General features: G+C 37.7%; 3 protein-coding genes across 3 annotated transcripts; 2 read left to right on the forward strand and 1 right to left on the reverse strand.

Annotated features, from left to right (window-relative positions):
* Positions 1 to 1,234: 1,234 nt before the first annotated feature.
* Positions 1,235 to 5,798, reverse strand: LOC125648317 (calmodulin-beta-like). The gene is made up of 4 exons (XM_048875303.2): positions 5,588 to 5,798; positions 4,007 to 4,150; positions 1,940 to 2,185; positions 1,235 to 1,810 (listed from the first exon to the last, which is right to left on the reverse strand). Exons 1-4 carry the CDS (start codon positions 5,640 to 5,642, stop codon positions 1,776 to 1,778), a joined length of 480 nt encoding a protein of 159 aa, XP_048731260.1. The 5' UTR covers positions 5,643 to 5,798; the 3' UTR covers positions 1,235 to 1,775.
* A 1,442-nt stretch (positions 5,799 to 7,240) lies between these two features.
* LOC130047238 (uncharacterized protein K02A2.6-like) lies at positions 7,241 to 9,613 on the forward strand. The gene has a single exon (XM_056141854.1). The coding sequence runs from the start codon at positions 7,241 to 7,243 to the stop codon at positions 9,611 to 9,613; it is 2,373 nt and encodes a 790-aa protein (XP_055997829.1).
* Positions 9,614 to 9,983: 370 nt separating this feature from the next.
* LOC130047239 (uncharacterized protein K02A2.6-like) lies at positions 9,984 to 11,462 on the forward strand. Its single transcript, XM_056141855.1, has one exon. The coding sequence runs from the start codon at positions 9,984 to 9,986 to the stop codon at positions 11,460 to 11,462; it is 1,479 nt and encodes a 492-aa protein (XP_055997830.1).
* Positions 11,463 to 11,800: the final 338 nt, after the last annotated feature.

Here is an 11,800-nt window from a genome sequence, read left to right on the forward strand (position 1 = left end):
CAGGAAAGATCTCATAGCTCCTATAAGCAATACAAAATAGAGAGTTGGGCAAACACAGACCCCTAGATATACTAGAGTTGGGATCAGGTGGCTAGGAGGATCCGGAGTATGTTTGTCTAGGCGACAAAACTATCCCGTAGGTTTGTCGTGTAATACACTATGACTGTTACAATACCCAAGAATAACGTATGATTCAACGTCAAACAGAATTCAGCATGGTAGTTCTATAATTAACTCCCATAGAACAAAACAAAGACATGTGAATAGAGACAGATTGTCAGATGTTACAATGACAGGCGTATCAGACCCTAACCATTACTGCGAGACAAATAAATTTGTATGACAGTCCTGTGATTCGCATTCCCCCCTTTCTTTTCACACAAAAACACGCAGGGTTTAAGAAGAAAAGGGAACTCAGGGATTCATAGCCAGGGGTTTGATCATATAGCATTCTTACAACAATCGTGCAACTGCCGTAGCATATAAAAAAAACGGTCGTCCGTAGCACTAAAAATTAAAAAAAAGCATTACAATCACAGGACTATCGCATACATGGACATTGTCAGAATGTAGAGAATTCTTATGATTTTGGTAAATAAAATGTTTAGGCAGTCACAACCTATCACACAACAAAACCATGAAACTGGTGGCCGTTTCATTTAAGTTTGTATATGAGATTGATCACTATTCGTTATCTTTTTCAAGAAAACCTCAAATTCTTAAAGAGATTGATTAATTGTATATTGGTTAACGTCCCGCTTGAGAATTTTACATCCATATAGATACGTCACCACTCCCGGTGAAGGGCTGCAAAATTCAAGCCTATGCTCGGTTCTTATGACCTTTGAGCGGGGAGGGATCTCTATCGTGTCACACCTGCTGTGACACGGGGCCTCGGTTTTTGCGGTCTCATCCGAAGGACCGCCCCATTTAGTCGCCTCTCACGACAAGCAAGGGGAATTGAGGACCTATTTATTCTTACTCTGATCGCCACGGAAAGGAGCCTAGAGTTAAATATGATTTAATGATAAAGTTAGAATATGAAAAGTGTAGATATTCCGTTAATAAAAATACACAAGAAATGATATGGAAAGAAAGGTTGTGATGATTTCTAGAATGCAAATTGTGACCTTTTATTGGGAAGAAATTAAAAACCGCATTTGGTAAAGATTTTCAACTACCTGCCGCTAACTTAAGATAACAACATCTGAATATCAAATATAACAATTAATCCAACAATTCATTAATTTATTGAAACAATAACAAATGTCGAAAACATTTGGTCGTTAAGATCAAAATTCGATATCCAATTATTCTAAAAGCAATGTCAACTATTTTAAAAGCAATTGGTTAATTTTCCCCCTCTGAACGAAGGTTCGACATGAATGATAAAGGAACACAATATGATTGTCATTTCCTGATCAAATTGTTCAAATGAATTCGTCTATTATTACCGATAGAGTATGGGTTCGATGAAAATACTGAGAAATGCATGTTTATGGTAATATGAATGCATTCGATGACACAATTGAAAGGGTTTACAAAATTAATGATTGATAGTTTGTGGTGAAAGACCGTCATCTAAATAAATCTAAAGGATTAGTCTATTCACAAAAACTCCGATATAATCTTGGATGACAGTCATGCTGTGTTGAGGTGAGGCTCTGGTTGTGTAGAAATGAGGCTCTGAAGTCATCCCTCATTTACCTCATATATCGATGTGATCAACATAACACTCACGAGTGTGGTCAACAAAGTCGAAAGGCACATTACGGTTAGAAGTTTCCACTCGTTAAAACTTCCTTGAATTCTGTTAGGTAGAAAATGTAGAGAGAGAAAAAGATCATAAATATATGCTATTCAACTGTACTCTTATTATGCTCACCGACTAATTTCTTAAATGCGCAGAATCTCGTATTACGTAAGCTAATAAATTTACCATCAAAGCTTATGACACCGTCGCCATTTTTGTCAGCCTCTCGAATCATGTCTTCTGCTTCTTCCTCGGGCATCTCACATCCCATGGAGCGAAGCACAGTCTTCAGTTCCTTTTTTGTTATGGAGCCATCACCATCCAAATCAAACTCATTGAATTTGGCACGTAACATTTCGTCTTCGAAATCAATCTCAACGCTACTACCTGCTATGAGTTTTTCAAGTTCAGGAAACGTTATATACCCTTCACCTGTTAAGAGACCATTGGGAAGTAAAAACAATTAATTTATGTATATTCATAAAGTAGCATTTCTAAAAATTTAACCAGTTTTTATGTACTTTTCATTATGAAACAGAAATGTGCGATTTTCTTATGTTGGTATATAACTCAGTTTATGCATGTCTGGCATCTTTCAAAGGTGACAATACATAATATACATTTTCTTTCGTTATTTGTTAAAGTTTATTGAGTGAATACTACATTTCTAATTTGAACCCATGATATGGCAAAGTAACATGAAGGTTGAACTACCTGCAAAATATGGCGATATATGTCATAGGGTAAAAGAAGCATATCATGATTGTACAACATTCGCCAGCTTTCGACGCTTTGACCACTGGAACCCATTGGTAATTTCACGAACACCAAAATTACATCTTAATGGGGAAGACAACCCCAAAAAAATACATGATAAATGATAGGATTAATTATATGTAAAACTTATACGGTACAAATTTTGATGCACCAGATGCGCATTTCGACAAATAATGTCTCTTCAGTGATGCTCAAGCTGAAATATTGGAAATTCGAAATAACAATAAACTTGTAAGAACTAAAATGAGAAAAACAGAGTGCCAAAGACTGGAGTCAAATTCGTTTAAGGATAAGAGCTATGCATGAGGGAGATAATCCTTAATTTTGAAATAAATTCCTATATTTTATCACAGCAATTAAATATACATCCGTATTTTCAAGCTTGTAACGAAGTACAGGTACTTACATGTAGCTACTGGACTGTAGAGATAACAATTAGTTACACTATTCTGTTGATATACGGCCTACATGTGTAGATCAGCTTCAATACTAATTTAAAAACGTTAACAATTGACATTCCCGCCATCTATAGAGGCTGTCATGATGTGGAACTCTTTTGTCTTCAAGACCACAAAAAATCAATAATTTTGACATCACACCGCTTGTTCTGGTTTAGATAAGATTCTAAGATCATCAAAGATGTGCATGTGGTATATTTTAACGAATAAATGGGTTGATGCCTTCCTGAAAAGCTGTTAATTTCACTAATGCGAAGGGGGGATGTGAAATAAAAACGAAATTCCTGACCCAACCCGAGTCATCTCAAAAGAAATGTAATATGTGGATTCATCATTTGCGTAATAACAAATTGAGGTTTGAGACATTTGTTTGAAGAAAGTGTACCATTTGCCTGGTCTGCGACTCGACTGAACGTCTTCTATTCTCAATTTCTTGCGAAAAAACGGGCTCAAATCTATACGGCTCCAAACTTAACTGTTCGTGACTTGTCCTGTTTACAGTACTGCTGATGAAATAAACCGGAACCGACGGTGTGACGTCATGAATTAAACTTCAATTGCCGCTCTCTTAGTTGCGGGTAATTTAAAATATATGATAGATTATTATTGATTTAATCGTTAAGCAAGGATATTTGTTGTGAAAGACTCATTTACGTATCAGTAAGTAATACTTTATTCATAAAAGCAGCAATGTAGTTAGGGTTGCCTTTCCCTTTAAGTCGCGATGGAAATATACTTTTCGGTACTAAAAATGCACTTAAAATTGGTTAGAAACATGGAGCTTCTGCAGTCGTTACTTTGCTCCCTAGTTGGGTCCTTTCCAAGACATCAACAGAAGCTTAATGGGGTCCCAAACCCAATGCCTAACACAGGAACCATATCAAATGGAACGTAAGTGCACTTATATTCACAGAAAAGAAAGCTGAGAGACAAAGTGATTCGTAATGAGATTATACATCTACATGAACTTACAGACATATAAATGACAGAATTGCATATTTAAACAGGAAGATCTTACGATCTGTATCCATTTTTCTGAAGACCCTTTCAATCTCCTTCAGGGTCTGGTTGACGCCCATTTTCCTGGACGCCCGAGCTAATTCGTACGTAGATACCCGCCCGTCTCCATTCTCATCGAACGCCTTAAATATCTTCAGCAATTCTACAATGAAAGCATCCTTAAAGTTTAGTCTATTATACAGTTAACTAATATAGTAAAATATTATCCAGTGAAGGCCATTTTACGGTCAATACGATTCTTTACCTACATTATACCCCGCTACATGTGTGTGTAATATACCCCGCCTGGAGGGTGAGGTTAATATAATTGTACTTCGAGGGTAGCTAAAGCATCGAATTGACCTTAAAATGCCGATAATTGTTTTATTATATGATGGAATAATTCAAACCATTGAAAGTGGCCACTAGATCGCGATTACAAAACGATAAACGGTCGGTCCGCTTTATTTACAGCTATATAGCCAGGCCCAGTCGAAAGTGATTACAGACGCCAGTTTTCATTGCACGACCAAAATATTTATCAACCAATCCAAATCATTTGAGAATTCCCAATTTTTGGTCTGATGTTAGAAAAAACAAATGGTATATTCACCTTGAAGACACCTCGAAATGAAAAAATGACGTGTTCTATCATAGTTTTGTTAAGGAACTACGCAGTACAGCAAGGTGTGATTAACACTTCAATTGATGAAGAAAAATATTAATCAGTTTTAATGAAAACTGAATTATGAACCTGATCTCGTGCATGCAGCTTGTCACGTAGATTTAAATGGTACCTGTCGATGACTAAGTGTTTTTGATTAAGTCAAGTTAACCATGTCAAGCCTTTGCAAGGACACACTGTATTAAAGCCCGTCTGAATTTCAAATGAGATTAGAAGGTTTCCATATTTGGGTTTATAAAGGCTTTAGATAATTAATTTTGTTTCTGATACCAAATTGTTTTTAGACTTCTTATAATCATATCTTGATTTACAAAATGAAACTGAGACCTCGTGGCACAATAAAGACCCTTCCCTGCACAAAAGCCGTAAGCGCCGAGTATAGTCCGAAGTTTTGCAGCCAATATACAAACAACCAAGAAAGTGAAACCAGTTAGCACCTATTCACCTACATGTACAGAGATGTACCAAGGTTCTAATCTTCCGTACAACGCAATTTACTTTCGGAGAAATTTCAAACATAGACATGATATTTATAAACTTCTGTGTAATATTCATTACTGAGTTCCGATACTACGCGGATAAAACGGCAGCCATAACGATATTCAGGTTGCATGTTCCTATAGTTTATGTCTCTACTCGAACGAGCAGATATAATTCATACTACTGCGTTATTGAATTATGTCTTGTAAGTCTTTTTATTTCTCATTTTCTTGGTGGGTCTTTATTTAAAAAAAGATATTACATCACACAACGTAACAAATTCACCGTATTATCTTAAATTACTTCACAAAAACTATACTAAGGATAAATATAGTAAAATTTGTATACATACCAGGTTTTAATGGGCATTCATCTGGTGTAAATATCTATTAATCCTTCTAAATCTAATAACATCTACAATCACAGCAGTTTTACCTGATCGTTTTTCCTTTGACAAATGATTCTGTTTGACGGAAACTCCAACATCCATGATTAATCTTCAGTTTCCGCTTTAATTTTCAGATATCATTAATTAAACCCCAAAATCCAAAACGGCGAGGTTAAACAAGAACATTGTCACTCCGGTACACGGTACTTGTTTTATATCAATCGGTAGTGATCAGATGCCTATCTTTCCTGATTGACAATTACAGGGTGGATTCAAAGAAAACAATGCTACTAAAAGGTAGTTACAAAACACTTAGCCCATATGACGTAAAATGAAATCCGAGTCCATTATTTTAAGAAGATTTGAAAGATTTTGGGATTGAGATCGGATGTATTGATAAAAACGCAAATCGGCATTTATCAATAAAACAACTGAATTGCTGACCTCAAGACGCCCAATTAAAAATAGCTTGGCATTTTGACTGGTATCACATTGCAGTTGATTGTTAATACAACGAATAATTTAAGATCTTTATTAACGCTTCATTAAACCTGTTTTAAAAAATAATTTATATCAAATATGCTCATTCTATTTGAATACGATTATGTAACGAGGCCAGTGTAGAGAATAATAGTAAATAATCTTTCATTTCTTTTTCATTATTAGTAAAACTTGTACTTACATTATATACTTTTTATAAAAATAAATTTAAGACACTGCCAGGCGTATGACGGTATTGTTAATTCTTTAAATTGATGTTTGAATTCTCCTATTTTACGGTTACACGCATATTATCCATTATAATGTAAAACTTATACGGTACCAATTTTGATGCACCAGATGCTCATTTCGACAAATAATGTCTCTTCAGTGATGCTCAACCGAAATGTTTGAAATCCGAAATAACTATGAAGTTTTAGAGCTAAATATAGCCAAAAACAGCGTGCCAAAAAAGTGGAGGCAAATTCGTCCAAGGATAAGAGCTATGCATGAGGGAGATAATCCTTAATTTTGAAATGAATTTCTAAATTTTATAACAGCAATTAAATATACATCCGTATTTTCAAGCTAGTAACGAAGTACTTAGCTACTGGGCTGTAGAGACCCTCGGGGACTAACAGTCCACCAGCAGAGGCTATAAGAGTCGCGTCTATTTTGTATGAATACACCGTCGGGTCAACCAAACTTCCACCAGAGTTCGTTTGCTCACAAACCAAACTCTTCCACTTAGGCATCATGGGATAGCGATTTCTTAGGCCGCGTATACTGTGACGTCACTGTAGAATGACGAAAAAACATAACGTCAAACGTAAACAACTTTCAAAACAAGAACGTAAACATCAAGTTCATTATTTTACACAATAATTTGAACAGAGTCTCTCTACTTTTTAATGATCTTTTGATCATTTTATGTTTAAAATAAAATCCATACTTTTATAATAATGCTCTTAATATTAATATCTTCAAACTTTTAACTGTCATGTATTGTGTATTCGACAGTCAGTCGACTGTTATCCGGATTTATATTGTTTATGTTGTTGGTTCTAAAAGTAGAATAAAGCAGTTTGAGTTCCGGTTATTATGGCGTCTGCTTGACGAACACGACATGGTGTCAGAATGTGAAAAAAAATCACGTCTACGATAAGCCATCGAAAGTTATTTCGTGAATATTCTTTGACATAAACACTCAAAGAAAACAGATGGAGTCTCTTACTGGTGCTACGCCAAAGGTGGACTGGGAAAGTGGTGACCTGCCGGGAACATGGAAAAAATTCAAAGCACACACGGAATTTATGTTCAATGGACCACTGAAAGATAAAACAGAGGAAGAAAAATGCAGTTACCTCATGATCTGGGTTGGCGAAAAAGGTAGGGATATCTACAGCACTTGGCACATTACTAATGAGGAACGAAAGAAATTAGAAACGTACTACACAAAATTCCAGGCCTACTTTCAACCGAAAAGTAACAAAATATTCTCACGCTACAAATTCAACTGTAGGACACAGCAAGAAAATGAAACATGTGAGGAATTCTTAACAGCATTGAAAGTTCTAGTTAAGGACTGTGGTTACGCTAATTCAGAAGAAATGCTGAGAGATAGGATAGTGTTCGGAGTGCGTTCAGCGAAAATTAGAGAAAAACTGATTACTACCGGAAGTGATTTGTCATTAAATCAAGCAATAGACATAGCGAATTTATATGAACTCTCTAGAGCTCAACTGAAAACTATGAGTGAGGACAGTAAAGGCGACCTCGTAGGAAACGAAGTGAACCGTATCACAACAAACTACAAAGGAAAGCAGTCAGATTTTCCGAAATGCAGACAGTGTGGAAATAGGAAACACGAAGCCGGAGAAAGGTGTGTCGCAATTGGGAAAACATGTTCTAGTTGTGGTAAGAGAAACCATTTTGCGCGAGTATGTGAATCTAGTGTGAAAACAAAGCGAAGTGAACCAGGTGCTTTCAGAGGAAATTCGCGTGGGAAATATTATGGAAAGCAATCAAGGAGACAAAAGAATCGTCCAGTGAATATGATTCAAGAAACTGATTCTGATGACAATGACTTAGATGATGGAAATTATTTTTTCATGGGAATGATTGATGCTGATATCAACACGATAGAAAATTGGACTACGTCATTGAGAGTAGGAGACACAGATGTACAGTTTCTCATGGACACAGGTGCAAAGTGTAACGTGATTACCAGAGACACTTATCGAAGGCTTAAAATCACAACAGCACTGGAGAAAGCGGAGGCGTTACTGAAATCATATTCAGGACACAAAATCACAGCTGATGGTATGCTCACCATTCCACTGAAATGCAATGGTCAAACTCATTCTATGAAATTCTACATAGTCGACAGAAATGCGCCAAACATCTTGGGAGCAGATGCTTGTCACAAACTGGACTTGGTGAGACCGATGAACGCTATTTCGTCGAAAACTGAAATCGTCAAGGACAACCTTCAGACCACAGGAAGTGACATTTTGAGTGAACCTCAATATGCAGAACTATTTGAAGGATTGGGATGCCTACCCGGGAAGTATTCCATTAAGTTAGATCCATCGGTTACGCCTACTATACACCCACCTCGCAAGGTACCGATTTCGCTGAAGGACAAAGTGTACGAAGAACTCCAGAGAATGGAAGAACTGGGAGTTATCGAACGTCAAACAGAACCTACACCATGGGTAAACAGCATGACAGTTGTGAACAAAGGATCCAAAATTCGAATCTGTATTGACCCTCGAGATCTAAACAATGCCATACAGCGTGAACACTTCCCGTTGAAAACCGTTGAGGATGTGATCGAGAACATGTCTCAAGCAAAGTACTTCACAAAGCTGGATGCCGTAAGTGGTTTTTGGCAAATCCAACTAGATGAGCAAAGTTCCAGACTTTGTACATTCAACTCACCATTTGGACGTTTCCGATTTAAGCGGATGCCCTTTGGTATTAAGTCAGCGTCCGAGGTATTCCAGAAAATCATGTCACAAATGCTGGAAGATATTTCCGGTGCGGAAGTCATCATTGATGATATTTTAGTATGGGGATCTTCGATTGAAGAGCACGATCAGCGTTTACGCAGAGTGTTGCAACGCGCTAAAGAGTACAACCTGAAACTCAGCAAACAAAAGTGTGAGGTACGAAAAACTGAAGTGAAGTATGTAGGACAAGTACTCACCCAGAAAGGAGTAAAACCGGATCCAGAAAAAGTCCGTGCCATCTCCATGATGCAGAAACCAGAAAATCGACAGGAACTATTAACATTCTTAGGACTTGTTCAGTACCTTGGAAAATTTCTTCCGAGACTATCAGATGTCAGTGCTCCACTACGGAAGTTGACTGAAACAGCAGCAGGATCTGAATGGAACTGGAACAAGGAACAGGAAGTCAGTTTCAAAACCATTAAGGCAATGATTATAGAAGCTCCAGTTTTGGCATACTATGACCCAAAACAAACTCTATCGTTTCCAACTCCACCGCAAGAACTGAACAAAACGCGATCGGGACGTACTATCAAAGCTCCTGGCAAATACGCAGACTATGTTATGCAGACAGTTTAATGTGAATTATCATTTCTTGTGAAACGGACAACGGACAAAACAACCATTGACGCTCTCTGTGGACGCTAGTTCTAAAGGACTTGGTGCTACTATCTTACAGCAGGGTAGACCCATCGCGTACGCCTCAAGAGCACTCACAGCGGCCCAAAGGAACTACGCACAAATAGAGAAGGAAGCCTTAGCAGTGGTATTTGGATGTCATAAGTTTCACCATTACATCTATGGAAGACAGATAACTGTGGAATCAGATCATAAACCATTGGAGTCAATATTTCGTAAACCGCTCTTAGCAGCTCCTATGCGTTTACAAAGACTACTTCTTGCAGTCCAGAAATATGACTTAAAGATAGAATACAAACCTGGGAAACTCATGTTTATCGCTGATGCTTTGAGTCGCCACTACCTAGATGAAACTACAGAAGAACTGGTACCCGAAGTTGATGTCAATAGCATCACGCTTAATCAACATCTACCAATGTCGAAAGACCGCTATACCGAATTTCAACAAGAAACACTACGTGATTCTACTTTGCAACAGCTTCTACACACAGTATTGTCAGGTTGGCCTGAAGCCAAGCAAAACTTGCAATCGACTCTTATTCCGTATTGGTCATTTCGTGATGAGATATCACATGTGGATGGACTACTGTTCAAAGGCAGTAAACTCTTGATTCCGAAGTCGATGCAACAGAAAATGTTGGACTTAGTGCATGAATCACATCTCGGAATAGTGAAATGCAAGAGCCGAGCGCGAGAGTGTATGTACTGGCCAGGTATGGCAGCACAGATTGAGGACAAAGTTTCAAAGTGTCATATTTGTGCAGAAGTACAGAATTCAAATCCTAAGGAACCAATGATATGTACAGAGTTGCCGGACCGTCCATGGTCCAAGATCGCGTCCGACATATTTGCATACCAGCAAAATCATTACATAATTGCCGTCGATTACTACTCTAAGTGGCCGGAGATCAAGATTCTAAAGGACTTGTCATCATGTCAAGTTGTGAACTCGCTCAAAAGCATGTATTCAAAATATGGAATCCCGGATGAACTAGTATCCGACAATGGTCCGCAGTATACAAGCAAGGAGTTCAAGGATTTCACAAAGGAATATGGATTCACCCACACCACATCAAGTCCGTTGTATCCAAAATCAAATGGACAAGCGGAGAGGATGGTACAAACCGTCAAACGGATTCTCAAGAAAAACAAAGATCCGTACATAGCACTAATGGATTACCGTAACACGGAAATTCAAGGACTAGGAAAATCACCAGCACAGATGTTTCTAGGACGTCGTCTGAAAACAAAATTACCGACAACGGCAAAACTTTTGCGTTCCATGAACAATGACACTCATGAGAAATTGAAATCTAGACAGCTAAACTTTAAAAGATTTCACGACAGGAATGCAACCAAGAACCTACCAGATCTGCAAGCAGGAGACCGTGTAATGTTGAAAGTACAAAATTCGTGGAAACATGCCAACATCGAGTCAAAACATCACCAACCGAAATCGTTTATCGTGTCATGTGAAGGAAAGCAATACCGTCGCAACCGAAGCAGTATGAAACAAACAAAATCGATTAAAGAAACATCCGAAGTCGAAGGATTTGACTTTCAGCTTCCCGACAGTGTTTCTCAACAGATTCCAGGAACTACTCGTCCGAACAGCGACAATGCTAGTGAACATCCGAACTGTGACCGCGAAACCGAACAAGCTCGATGTACCCGTCCAAAACAAACTCTATCGTTTCCAACTCCACCGCAAGAACTGAACAAAACGCGATCGGGACGTACTATCAAAGCTCCTGGCAAATACGCAGACTATGTTATGCAGACAGTTTAATGTGAATTATCATTTCTTGTGAAACGGGCATAATTGTCATGGACATTCTTAAATGTCATGTAGTTCATTTGCAGCTTTTTTGTATGTGTTAAGTGACTTATTGATTCAGAACTTTTTCATTACTTGTATTGAGTTTACTTGATTTCTTTGAATTTGAAAAGAGAGGATGTCATGTATTGTGTATTCGACAGTCAGTCGACTGTTATCCGGATTTATATTGTTTATGTTGTTGGTTCTAAAAGTAGAATAAAGCAGTTTGAGTTCCGGTTATTATGGCGTCTGCTTGACGAACACGAACTACTTCTTAAATGTAATTTGTCTGCGTGATTTACGTCTGA

Source organism: Ostrea edulis, chromosome 6 (genome assembly GCF_947568905.1).
Source record: "Ostrea edulis chromosome 6, xbOstEdul1.1, whole genome shotgun sequence".
Classification (NCBI taxonomy): domain Eukaryota; kingdom Metazoa; phylum Mollusca; class Bivalvia; order Ostreida; family Ostreidae; genus Ostrea; species Ostrea edulis.